The sequence below is a fragment of the Zootoca vivipara genome, chromosome 5, assembly GCF_963506605.1.
Source record: "Zootoca vivipara chromosome 5, rZooViv1.1, whole genome shotgun sequence".
NCBI lineage: Eukaryota > Metazoa > Chordata > Lepidosauria > Squamata > Lacertidae > Zootoca > Zootoca vivipara.
Genome location: NC_083280.1, coordinates 55,039,724 through 55,054,088, shown reverse-complemented (window position 1 = coordinate 55,054,088; position 14,365 = coordinate 55,039,724). Strand labels below are relative to the sequence as shown.

General features: G+C 42.9%; 1 protein-coding gene across 14 annotated transcripts in view; it reads right to left on the bottom strand.

Annotated features, from left to right (window-relative positions):
* TACC2 (transforming acidic coiled-coil containing protein 2) overlaps positions 1-14,365 on the bottom strand; it is a 160,855-nt gene that overhangs the window by 83,463 nt on the left and 63,027 nt on the right. For 13 of the 14 annotated variants that reach the window (XM_060274797.1, XM_035137488.2, XM_035137496.2 and 10 more), the window contains one exon: positions 1,580-1,720. The exons of the other annotated variant lie outside the window; for it this stretch is intronic. In XM_060274797.1, the coding sequence (XP_060130780.1) occupies positions 1,580-1,720 (141 nt within the window). The remainder of the gene's footprint in view (positions 1-1,579; positions 1,721-14,365) is intronic. 14 annotated transcript variants of the gene reach the window in all.

Below are 14,365 nucleotides of genomic sequence, written 5' to 3'. Positions count from 1 at the left end.
GGGGAGTCAATTTCAGTGAAATTTATTCCAGGTGGCATATATAAATAAGGGTAACAATTACAGATTTCAGTTGTTAATTGATTGCTAAACAATTAAAGTATGTTTTTCTTTTGTTTTTTAGTTTGACATCAGGCTTCGAAGGTTGCAATCCTAACCCCTGATTTATGCTACTGGCCACTGCCAGTTGGCACAGATGGGAGGCTCGGCCATGAAGCCCCCACTGCAGCTCTATAAAGCAAGTCATCGCAAGGGGGAGGGGGAGCTGGGCCAACTAAGGATCTGCTACATCCTAAGAGTATAGTTTCTAGAGAGAGTCTCAATTTAGGTCCCGCTTCTGCAGCAGTCTGGACTTGGCATAGCAAACAAACCATCTAAAAAAAAAAAAGCCCAAAACCTCTGCTCCGTTCTCCCCTGCTGCTCCCCAGGTTTTTGCTATTGCTCTGCTCATAGGTTTTTCACAGTATTAACTGTGAAATATGGGGTTGCTATTTTTGAGCACATTAAACAGTTTATTAGTTATTAAACTGAAAGAACTTCACTATGGACAAGAAAACTCTTCTTTAGTATTTTTCTTTCCTGCAATCTCTGCAGCAGTAATACTATCTATTGCAGTAATGCAACAGAATCAAAATAATAACAAAACAAACAAGTTCAAATCCTATCAAGGTTTGCAATCATACAATCTTAGCAGTGCATTTACTGCACATGAACTGACTACAATCATATTCTGTTCCCTTTCTTCTTATTGCTAGAAGGAAGCCCGTAGCAATTTAATCCCACAATACAAACCATCTGTTTGGAAACAAACTTGTAGGAAACTTCATCTTTATTTTTCTTTTTATTCAAGTTTGGCAGAGGAGAAGGTAGCCAGGGCGCTTGTGAAACCAGCACGATTTCCTTCGGTCTCAGACCCATTGCTTAACATTTGCACCAAACGTAACAAGCTTTAGTCAAACTGTCTGTCATCTACAACTATTAAAATGCCTATGATTGTTAAGCACTGGCTATCATCTTGAGAAGAAGAATTCATTTCTCTGCAGTTGGCCAGTCAGAATATCATTCAATATCTCAAATAAGAACACAGTGGTACCTTGGGTTAAGAACTTGATTCGTTCTGGAGGTCCGTTCTTAACCAGAAACTGTTCTTAACCTGAGGTACCACTTTAGCTAATGCCCCCCCCCGCTGCCGCCGCAGCGCAATTTCTGTTCTCATCCTGAAGCAAAGTTCTTAACCCGAGGTACTATTTCTGGGTTAGCGGAGTCTGTAACCTGAAGCGTCTGTAACCTGAGGTACCACTGTACAAATAAGAATCCTCCTAGCGGCACAGCAATCAGACTGCTGGTACATTTGCAAAGCTAAGCAGGGTCCAGGATAGATTCAAATTGGATGGGGAACCACCTGTTGAGATCCCTGCATTGGGGGGTTGGACTAGATGACGCTTCCAACTCTACAGTTCTATGCTACATGCCAACATTTGCAAGACAAGACACACACACACACACACACACACACACACACACACACACACACACACAAAGATTGGCTAAAGAAATCTCTGCCTCAAGAGCTGTACAATACCTCTTGATTTCTTCTGTCAGGCTTCTGCTCTCTTGGACAGGCTGCTCTGCGTTGGTAGCTGGTTCAGAAGTCAAGGAGCTTAGGTCAGGAACAGATGTGCTGGGACTATTAGTCTCTTGGCAACCACCAGGCTGGGAAATGCTGCAAATTAATTAGTCATTACTGTATTATAATAATAAAAACACAGTAACATATGTAAAACATAATAAGTGCACATATGTTTTCAACTCTACGGGATAATACCAGAGAGGCTAGATTAACATTGATTCCCATGGTTGGCACCCAGTGGAAAGCCTAAGCCTGATGCAGCTAACTAAACAGATGGTGACCTAAACAGAAACTTTACATTTATTTCTATCCCACTTAAATGTGTGTGTGTGTGTGTGTGTGTGTGTGTGTGTCTCACTGTACAATGTGAAACAAAACCAATGGCACACACACAAACTCAACCCTCATGATTAGAAACAATCAGTATAAATGTATTATCTCAGTTTTCTTTATGAAATAAACTCATGACAGCTTACAGAAATAACAATAAGCAAAATACAACATTCAGTTTAATGATAAAAACAGCCCATATTATTTAAGTTACTCTCATATACAACTGTAGAATAATAATAATAATAATAATAATAATAATAATAATAATAATAATAATAATTTATTATTTATACCCTGCCCATCTGGCCGGGTCTCCCCAGCCACTCTGGGCGGCTTCCAACAGAAGAATAAAACACAATAATCTATTAAACATTAAAAGCCTCCCTGAACAGGGCTGCCTTCAGATGATTTCAATAGGAATTGCTATATACTTTATTATTGTTGCATTTTTGGATTATAAACCATATTGAGTTCCATTGAAAATTAGATGGTCTTAGCACTACACCTGAATGGCTGCTGTAGGGTACAAGAGAAATCAGCAAGATTGCACTCCTGCTGTCTATTTCTTGGTACAGGTCATGGATCAGAGCAACCAAGGCATTTTCAGTCTCAACATCCAGGCAGCTCCCAAACTGCAAAGGTTCTAAATAATCAGTTTCATCCAGAAACACTTGGACTTAAGCTGTTACTAAAAGTTCTGACATACTACCCATAATTTTAACTGGGTGATAGTCAACTAAATTTTACTCATACTAGGACAGCTGAAATTAATTAACTTGATTCACATAGGTCCATTAATTTCAACAGGTCTGCTTTGAGTAAAACTTTGTTGACTGCCACCCCAGGATCCTAAGTAGTGTCACAACTGTCTGTTTAAAAGCAGCAAGAATGACAACCTCTCTGAAGGAGGCACGAAGTATTTCTGACACACACTGAGTTGTAGTTAGACATGATGCACCAGGGTCAAAAACACAAGTGGTATCCCAGTCCTGCAACAAGGTTATCCACATCCTCAGGCTGAAAAAGAAAAGGTACTCACAAAAGCCGACCAGATGGTACCATAGTCACATCTGACTCTAGTAACTGTGATGTCCGGGGGGGGGGGGCAATTTATCTGTACAACATACTGCTAATTCTTTATAGAGGGCTACTGAGGATTATGCTAATTACCTGTCAGGATTAAACAATACAGGTCTAGTGATCCCACCAACTCTTCCCAGTCGGTCTTGTCCCAATGAGGCAGTTGTGAGGACTGAAGGTCCCCACATTCCCACAGCTGCCTAAGTCCCCTCCTCTCCAGGGTTTTCTCCAAGCAATTGGAGACTACGTCTTCATGCAACCGATTTCACTTCTCTGCATGTTCTGGGAGACAAGGGGAGAGGGGAGCTGGCTGCACCAGGAGGGAGATACTCCCTGGATTCTGCAGCAGCCTGTTTCCTCTCTGTCTCCTGGTGCCCCTCCTCTCCAGCCTCTGAACCAGGACTGCTCTCTGCCCCAGCCTCTTCCTGTTCACTAAACCCTGTTGCCTCTTCAGCTTCTGACACCTGCTCCTCCCAGTCTGCTCCCTTTCCCCCCTCTGACTACTCATCATTGTCTCACTACCAACCCCCTGGGCCCTAAGCCTTCTTCCCCTGAGGGTTCCCTTGGGAGTTACCTAGCTGGTGCCTCCCATCACTCCTCTGCCAGTCTATGACATTACCTTTCCGGTGAAAGGTGCGCCATCATTAAAGGAAGCTCAACTGGCCAACACTGCATCTGCACAAAACTGTCAGAAAAAAACCTTTCCAACTGCTACCAGTATCACCATATAGACTCTTGCCCAGTCTTCCCCAACCTAGTACCCTCCAGATGCTCCGGCTCACAACTTGAGCTGTTGACTCAAGTATTTCATTGTCCTAAGCAATTTAATATACCAGGCAGTTGCACCAATTGCCCAGTTTTGGTGATGATATCTGGAAGTGATCTATTGTGCAGGACATCTTCTCATTCCAGAGTGTAACCAAACCATTGACAGAATTGACAGACCTAACTGTGGGAAACAGTGTGAAAGACATGAGGAATCCATCAGGATGCATAAACCTTTGCCCTTGAGAAATTTGGGGTAGCCAGCAGCCCACAAAATAGAAGCCCGCTCCCCCCCCAAAATATATATACTGTACCTTGTTTCTCCAAAAATAAGACACCGTCTTATATTTATTTGTCGTCCAAAAAAAACACACTATGGCTTATTTTCAGGAGATGTCTTATTTTTTTCCTCCTCCTCCTCCTCCTGCCGCGGCCGGCATTGCTGCTGTGCCTATCACTATGTCTTATTTTCGGGGTATGGCTTATATTCCTTGAATGCTTAAAAATCCTGCTATAGCTTATTTTATGGCTACGTCTTAAAATAGGGAAAACATACTTCTAACACTTCTCCAAATGACTGTGGGATTCATTGTTCTACCTACGGTCCCCTGTTCCATATGTACAAGGGAAAACAAAGTTTTTCATGTTTAAGTACAAGACAGAAAATGGAGTGCCCTGTAAATGAGGCTTTATAGGTATATTTCGATACTTCAATTTGCAAGAATCAAAAGTGTGAAAATGCCTCTATTTGTAGGTCAATGAACAGGTGAGTCCAGGTGGATAGAACGATGTGCATGCATTTTTTGTTATATGAGTGCCCTCTATTGATCAGAGAGCAAACATCACCCTGTTGATAATTTGTAGTCTGGTCATTGCAGCAGTTGTGGAAGGCTGAGCAACAGCAAAAAAAAACAGAAAAGGAACCACAGGAAACCACCATCAAATGGGTAAACAGAACAATCCTCTTCCACTTAGCTTAAGAGCAAACACTCTGAAGAGAAATGTGCTGTGACAAATATGACATTCAAACATGGGTAAATTCCAGAGGGGAAATAGTAGCAGAAGAAGAAGAAGAGTATTTATTGTGTGGCACCTGGTGTGTGGCACCATCAGGAGTTTTGCCTGATGGAATGAGCCAGTCTAGAGCAAACTTTGTTTGCCTGACATTACAAATCATTTAGGAATTTGAAATGGGGGCGAGAGCGGTGCATGGGAAGAAGCCTATTTAATTCTTTTCAGGACTCCAAACTGTCAGCACCATGATTTATGTTCCGGAAGGGACATGTGAAGTTGATAATGTGCATACTACTTTTAAAAACTCAAAACACTGCACCAGCACATATGGCACGTATAAATCAACCCATGAACAAAAACCCAGCTTGTTTTGCTCTCTCCATCTCAAGACCACCTGTGCCACACAAATGTTCTACCCAACTCCAAGGGCAAATTGACCATGATTTACTTAGTATATGGGCATTCTGGTCTGCATTGTCCCTGATGGTGATGGGTCATTTTTAACGGATGGTAGAAATATAAAACATATGCAGGTTTGCATATCTGCATACTATTTTCCTTTTGTATAACTGACTATGCACTGAATGTTTATATTTTGAACTAGCATGGAACATTCTTTTATTTATAAGGAAGGCTATGATAGAGGTAAGACTACAGTTTCTCCCTCTCAACCATGGGAGCTAGTAACCTGCTTCTTAAAAAATGAAGAGTGTCTCCAGAGGGCAGAATTACACTGCAGAGAACAAAAGCCTCTCTGCATGTATGTCAAATATGCAGAAGGAAACAACACATATAGCCCTGTTATCTGATCTGCTATCTATTATAGCAAAGCAGGGAGAGCAGAAGTGCAAGAGGCTGCTATTCAACATCAGATGAATGGGCAGAAGGTTTCTCTAAAATATATTTCCTTATTATACACCGCTGAAGTCAAAGTCTCTTCAGAGTGGGCAAAGTATGCTTTTCTGTAGGTGCCTTTTGAATTCTGGACCTTTAGGCTGTGCTGCAGGCATGGTTTATCTAAACAGGTTTCAGGGATAAAAAAAACAACTTACATTTTTTGTGTACAAATCTTTTTCAAAGGTTACAAACTAGTGCTTCGTGGAGTATCCTTCATCACCAGTGATGTTGCAGGCATTATCCAGCCAGGTGCTTATGTCAAATTGTGGTTGCACTATGTCTGGAAGGGCTGGTTCGGATGTAATGGAAAACATTGCATAAGTCACAGAATGCTACAGGCTTGGCCCTCTGTCTCTTTTGGCATGCAAGAGATTAAAAACACCCATTTTCGATTTTAAACTAACCACAGCTCCCCATTGCATGTGAACTCCAGTTAGCTTCAACAAGAGAGGTTCAAACCATGGGCTTGTTCACCGTCTAAAGTGGCTAAGCAGAGTTTTGATGCAGTAAGAGATTGAGGTTCATATAAAATCAAAAGTGGCAGCTTTTAATGCTTTGCACATTAATGAGGAAGAGATGGGGGGTGCATGAGCCTGAGGCTCATGAATGTAGCAGGAAGCCACAATTTCCTATTTCATCCAGACCAGAATCTCTGAAACAGTGGCACTTTTTCAAATAAAAATATGTGGATCCAGCTCAGCAGGCAAGAGGAAACTGTGCAGTTGCCATTCGGTAATCTGGAAAGGCCCTAAAATGCAATGAACTCAAGGCATTATTCCTCTCGCTGACCTTTGCTGAACTTATGAATAACCACTAGTATATTTGTTCTCAAGGTATTCATTTCTGAAATCAAGCCCAATGATTAGTTAATGTACATGGTCATACGTAGAAGAAACATGCAATTATTCCCTTTACAGTTGCATCCACTGCTTATTTCTTAGTTCCCTTTTGGCATTTATTTTCCTTGGCCAAATTTTCCATTGACCTTATATGGTAATAGCATGAAAGATACTGTAAATAGCCATACTGCCGGCTGCATAACACCAACATTACAGCAACTTCAGGCAAGATGTATGAATTCCTAAAATTAAATGATGGGGAACAGATTTTGGAAGAACAAGCTGGGCATCAGAAAACCAAGCAGCAACACCAGGGTCAAGATCTCTGTAACTGAGATTACAGAATGATTCTCCCTCTCTCTTTTTTCTAATTATACGGTATTTTCATTTCCAAAACAGCAGAAATATATGGGGTAAACTATCAAGATGTTGTGGAACGTTAACAATAAATACGATTACTGTGACACAAATGTTTGTCAGCAAGGGAGCAGCAAGGAGAGACAGATTTTGTGGCCCAGTGGCATCAGATCAGAACTTACCCAAACTACCGTATATTCCGGCATATAAGATGACTGGGCGTATAAGACGACCCCCAAATTTCAACTTTTCCAGTTAAAATATAGAGTTTGGGATATACTCGCCATATAAGAAATACGACCCGGTGTATAAGACGACCCCCAACGTTTGAGAAGATTTTCCTGGGTTAAAAGGTAGTCTTATACGCAGGAATATACAGTACTCCTTTGCTGCAGCCATCTCCAAATTACCATTCAGTTCATATATATAATATAATGTTCTTCTATCAACAACCAGGTACTGTTTGTTTCCAATATCTTAAAAAAGAAATAGGGCAGCCAGCCATTTTTTTTTAGTCTAAAAAGGTACACAAATCAATGGTGTCACCTAGAAATGAAACTGGACCCACAGCATGCAGATCAAGTTGCTGCATGTGCAGAAAATATTGGAGGGCATTTTGATGTGGAGGATTAAGGGTGAGTGTGCTGGCTCTGCTCTCCTGTCCCTCTTTTGCACCTTTTCACACAGCCCCCCCCTGCAATATAGAACCCTGAATTTCTGGGGTCCAGAATCATACTTCAGAAGTTATCTCTCAAAATCACGGAGGGCAATAGCAAGGTGTCAGGGGGACTCCCTACAGGGAGCCTCCCCCCATCATCCTGACCAGCACTTTGCCCAGCGAGAACAGTAGCAGCGGGTCAGGCGGAAGTGGAATGGAGGAGGGAAGGCTTAGCGAGGTATCAGAGCCCCGGCACTGCCCTAGCCAGCAAGTGGAAGAGAGAGCACAGCCGCTTCCGGTGCCCGAATTGAGGCGCGCGCCCAAACACAGGGTTAGAGGGCGGCGTTTCGGGGTGCCCAAGCTATTATGCTGGCCCCGGAGCAGAAGGGCGCCATTGCCGGATTCTGCGAGTGACTAGGAGGTCATGTTTTCTGTTACCTCTGCACTGTAAATAGTATGCACAATAAAACCCTTAAAGACAGAGCGGCCTAGAGCGCCTTTACTCGGGAGTAGCCGCAACAATCCCCTGACACAAGGCAAGGCCAGCCTTCAACATATGAGGTGTTTTGAATGCCCTGGGGCCACATTGGCTTCTGAGAAACCTTCAAAGGGCCATATGCCACTGGTGGGTGGGGCTAGATGGTAAAGTGGGCGGAGCAAAAATGTAAATTTTACCTAAGTACAGTAGGCTGGTTTCTACACCCTTCCACACTTCTCTCTCTTCCATCCAAACAAACAAGAGGCATTACCAGAATTTGAGGGCACATTCCAGTCGGGGGGGGGGGATTATGTGCAAAGCAGGGCCAGTGAGGGTTATGGGCTGTGGAGAGTTCCCAGCCCTAGACAGGGAGGCCTAGAGGCCTGCATTCAGACCCCTTTCCTGAGGGTCTCCACCACCAGCCAAAGGTATGATACATAAATACATCAGAGCATGCACAGCACAGCCTGGCCGGCTACATGCGCACAGCCATGTAAAAAGGGGGATGAGCCAATGGATGGATGAGGGAGGAGGGAGATTCCAATTCCCACTTTCCCTACCAGACTGCTGATTGGCAGGAATGCCCGGATCAAACCAGGGCATCACAAGCACCACACTAGCCTGCATCTGTGAGAATTATGCCTCAGCCCAGATGGATCAGGGAGTTGAGGGTTTAAGGCATCACAAGTTTTGCTGCAGCCAACCAAAGGGCCAAACTATGCACAATGGCAGTGGGTCCATGTGCTTAACTATGGATCAAATGTAAAGGAACATGTTTGCATAACTTTCCTGGAGCCTGGGGTAGTCAACATGGGGCTCTTAGATGCTGCAGGTCTACAGCTCCCATCGTCTCTGGCCATACCTGCCGGGGCTGATGGCAGTTGTAGTGTTTGGGTTACCACTAGCCTATGGCTTATCTCCCCACAGTCCTTCCCCTCCAAAGACTTCATTTGTAACCAGGCTCACTTCCAGTATCAGAGCCCTGGCTGGAAGCAAACAGCCTGAGAGAAAGGAGATGCAGGGAGGTACCGGTACTGTACATCATAGGCAGAAATAAAAGCTTTCCAGTCCTCACCTGTATGCCTTGATGCTTCTTAAACCAGAGCCTTCCCCCTACCCCCCCTCTTTCTATGCAGTTGTGACAGAATAAGGTTTAAACATACAAATCTGCAGCTGTCACATCTAAACACAGCTGCTCTTTTGGAAATAAACCTAGTGCACCAACCAATTATGCATAACATCCACACATGGCCTTTTTGATTCATCACTATAAGAAATCTCCTTCAAGCCTCCACATCAAAGAAAAATACTTTAGATGAAAGCAGATTTTGGGGAGGAGAGTCACTTCAAAGGGTTGGTTATAATGCAGCATTCTCCTCTGTGTAATTTGGAACAATACCTGAGCAGGAAGCAATGTAGAAAAATTATTCCAGTGAAGTCTTGACTCCTGCTAACAGCTATGTCCCCCCAAATCCCTGTTTTTCTACATTCCGTCATACAAACATGATTACCAAAATGTGTTCCCAAAAAGGAAACAAGTGTGGCTTTCCACATGCTAAAACCAATTTGTTTGTAATATAGGCACCATTAGCTCATTCTAATCTCACTTCGATATTATGGGTTCACAGGTCTACCTCAGTCAAATCAGTCTCACCTACAAAGAGTAGAGCCATTGTGACAGGTTTCTGTGCAAACAAACAGTAATGTGTTTCTAAAGGACCCCACATTCTTTCTATTTTACATACTGATTCTCAAATACTTGGATCTGGGCACTTCCTTTTAAATATTCCTTTGAGGGTTACCACAAGGGGGAGGGTGCTCCCCCACCCCGGTACCATGCTTATGAATGCATATTGCTTTGTGGGAAAACATGGAAGACAAGTTATGTACCACCTTGTAGGTAAGAGCCCACAGTAACAGTGGGCCCCTCTGAGTTAGAGCAGGTCTCCACTCCCCCAGGTGTGAGATGGGTGGGTCAGGGTTCATGAATGTCTGAAGACAGGAAACAGGTGGGTTATGTAGGGTGTAGTGATGGTTTATATGCCACTATTCTATTTTTGTGCTGTTAATATTCTCTCTTCCCTTTGGCTTAAGCTTTCACATTAGGTTAAGCTAATTGTATTGTTTTATATAACCCAACTGCTTTATATAACGTCATTCAGGCTAAACTGTTACCTTAACTTATTTGTATTGTTTTATACAATGTTGTATGGGTTGTTGTTCTTGCATCTGCTTATTGATATTGCTATTTCTAATTGTTTATAATATGTATTTTCAAATTGTTATTGTCTACAGGATATGTTAGGAGCCCCTTCGGGCACAATTTCCTGGAAAAGGAGCATACAAGTAGACTTTTTAAAAGAAACAAGCCCGTTTTCTTCATCTGTCTTGGCTGTTTGGTTGGATCCTCCTGTGCGTGAAAAGTTAAGGTCTGTGGATTCAGGTGAATCAATATTAGAATAGGAGCACCCTTTTATTTCATTCCACTATCTTGCCTGGCTTGAGTTCTGCTTACTCACTCTTCATAGGAGGAAAAAGGAAGAGGTAGTTGGCAGGGGCAGGCTGTAATATCATGTCAGACATTATGTCTCCACTCCCCATGTGCCTATAAAGGTGGCACCCATGCCTCCACCTTGGCTGTCCAACACTTTGACAACTGAGACATTAAACCATTTCTCAACCCATTCATATGTGTTGGACTCCCAAGTAAGCAAAGCCATACATGTATACTCAAAAGTGTTCCCTCAAGATCAATAGGTAGAACATTGGAACCATAGTCTCATTGGGCATCCTTAGAGATATCAGTTTGAGAGTTCCATTCATTGTAGCTTGAGTATTAAGCCATCAACCAACAAAACACCATTTTTAGAGAACATTCTCACCCTACTCGGGCAGAGCCAAAAATGCTCTCCACCTTCGGGACCCCAGTGTAGCTTGCCTTCTGGATTACAGGAGGCACACTCAGTGATTATAATTCAACTTTAGACCTTTGTGTTGATAAGGCTACTGGGGGCAAGGCTTACGTGCATCGCCCATCTCCCCATTCACATTCTCTGAACATGAGAATGTTAGGATCTCTTACTCACATATAGGACCCTGGCAGAGACACATGCCCGACTGGCATGTTCCCTCCCTCCTGGTCGATCGTTCGGGAGCTTCAAAAGCTTTCTTCAGCCCGAACATCACAGCAACTGATGCCAAGAAACATCAGCACACTTATGAATCTGCAGTTTGCACAGTTGCGTAACATAACTCAGCATTTGGCTAATCTACGTTTATTTACATAGAAACACAAATGGAGCGTTGCAACATGGCTCCCTCTATTTCTAGCATCAGACAGCAAAGAGAAAGAGCAAAGGACAATAGTCCCACTTCAGGAAACACAGTACCACAAACATCCTGTTTCCCTTATGTCCGACTCTGTGGAATAAAAACATACACCATCATGTGATAGACAACAACCCCATGAATGCAGACACAGGGAATGAATCTCCAGAATGGTTCTTCTATCCATTAAACATTTTTGTATCTAATAATTGCCTTCTGTTGCAGTTAAATATCATTGAGTTGCTTCAAAAACACCAAGGGACCAATTTAGAAGCATGCAAAGTAAGTGCTGGCCACATTCATGCTAATGGTGAACCCTAACACAGTTTGCCACTGCCATAGAAACCCCCTTCAATGACAGTCTGATATGAAGAGAGAGTGGGCAGGAAAAGGAATGTAGTGTATGCCCAAAGAGGAATGATAACCATTTCCCAACATTTGCTTTCATGCTCAAATGGAGGGTGGCTAAATAAATCTCTGAAGCAAACAGCCTCCATCATTTGGGAATTCATTTTAACAATTGACTTTTATTGTTTTCAATAATGCAAAAAGATGCATACGAAGAAACTGAATGTATGCCCATGTTCATTACTGAATTTTCCCAGGGGGAAAAGCTAGGGTATTTCAGATAGGGTAATTGGATAAATAATAATAATGATTCAAGGAATAGTTCCATGGTGGCTTCAGGAACAAGTTCTTCCAGAGGTTACAGTGGGTTGTGCCCTATACACTATGAAGAGGAACCTCACATGGACAAAATGATTCTGCTCTCCATATGGCCCTCTCTTGTTGCATCAGCTTCTCCAAGGATGCTAACGGGCAGAGTTTCCCAAGCCATTCCCCTACTGAAGTGGGAACCAGTCCACCAGTGATGCACAGTTTCAACAAGTGCCACTGCTGCTAAAAGTACAATTCAATACTTATGACACCATTGCTCGTGTTGGCCTCAGAACAGAGTCAGTAATGCAACCTCCAGCTCTGAGCTCACTGGCTTGGCAGTGACTTCTGATATTACATGAAACACCTCCTGCCAGAAGGATTGGACCCAAGGGCACTTGCACCAGATGTGGGAGAACAACTCTCCCTTTTAAAAACAGGTTTGGATCAGATGCTTGGACACTCTTTTTACAATGTCTGTCGATAGTTTCTAAAGCCACTAGAGAAATATAACCTAGCACAGAGACAAAGCACACATATAATAAGGCAGAGTGACTAAAAAGGCTCACACACAGGTCTTCTTAATGGGGAGGAGCACTTAGCATAGGACACACACACACCCTGAAATGTTGGGCCCTGCTCATGTAGGACTTTGCTAAAAGGGGGGACCCACTACCCACCCAGATCACATTGTTATATACAGTGAAGTTTTGCTGACTGCTAGCCTGCCTTCTTATCTAGAAACTACAATGTGATACAGTGGTACCTCTATTTATGAACACAATTGGTTCCAGAAGTCTGTTCATAAACTGAAGCGTTCATAAACTGAAGCGAACTTTCCCATTGAAAGTAATGGAAAGTGAATTAATCCTTTCCAGACAGTCCGCGGAGTAAGCGTTCATAAACTGAAGCAAACTTTCCCATTGAAAGTAATGGAAAGTGAATTAATCCGTTCCAGACGGGTCCGCGGAGTACTTAAACTGAAGCGTACATAAACTGAAGCATGGGTGTAATTGGTTCCGGAAGTCTGTTCATAAACTGAAGCGTTCATAAACTGAAGCGAACTTTCCCATTGAAAGTAATGGAAAATGAATTAATCCGTTCCAGATGGGTCCATGGCGTTCATAAACCGAAAATTCATAAACCGAGGTGTTCATAAACCGAGGTTCCACTGTACTTATATTTAGCATCACTAGCGCTGCCTTACCATGCATCTTCACAATGTCTAATCAATACGGAACTTGCAGAAATGCCGAGTCATACAAGACTGTCCCTTTTCAAGGATACCTCAGCTTCAGAGGTGAAACTGGAATACCACAGCTTTGCAACAACTACTTACTACAATTTTCTTTACCTAAAGGAGCAGATACAACGTGGGTGTCCGTGTGCCTCCCCTCCCACCCCACCCGCCAGCTAAACTCTTAACCATCTAGATCAGCCTCTGCTGTGAAATCTCAATTTACACCTCACCTATGCTGCAATCTCGACACCCTTGCTTGGAAGCAAGCCCCACTGAACTGACTTACTTCTGAGTAGAAACATATAGGTCTGAACTTTTAAGGGACATGGGAGTTTAGGTGAGGTTTACTTCCAGGGGAACATGCTTCAATTCACTGTGTGTACTGTCCATTAATTTCGATAGTGGATAGGCACGCTCTCTAAATCTGTTTGGACCTATAAAGGTTTACCACCCAGAAAGAGACCACATACTTCCATGTCCTCCCAGAATAATAACTATGCCCATGTCTATATTTAACTTAGGAGGCTGTAACTTCATCTAGGGCAGGACAGTGGGAGCCAAATGGAGCACCTCCAGGCCTCTCTCTTGAGCTCTCAGGACCTTTGTCCTGGTTTCTGGATCTGAACCTATTCAAGTGCTTTTGGCTTGGCTGGAATGTGTAACTGAACTGTGATAACGCCTCTTGCTTGCCTGATTGTAGAAGGGGGACATGGGTGCGCCAATGTCCATAGATACCTCTGGCTTTTGCATTGCTGGAATGCAGACTACTGTACAAAGGTAATAGTCACATACAGTGCCAGATTTACATGCAGTATAAGCTAAACAAGCTATAGCTTAGGGCCCCACTCTCTTGGGGCCCCCCAAAAAAATTAAAGGAAAAAAACCCCTGGATGTACATTTCCAAAATATAAGATAAAAAACAAACCTACATACAGCAACAGTGTTTTCTGTTGTGTATAGACCGATTAGGTCCATAAATTACCATATAGCATATATTCAACACAAAAAACAGCGACAATTTGTTGTTGACAAAGGACAGCTGGACATATAAAGGGCCCCATTACCTTCAGTAGCTTAGGGCCTCATCAAACCG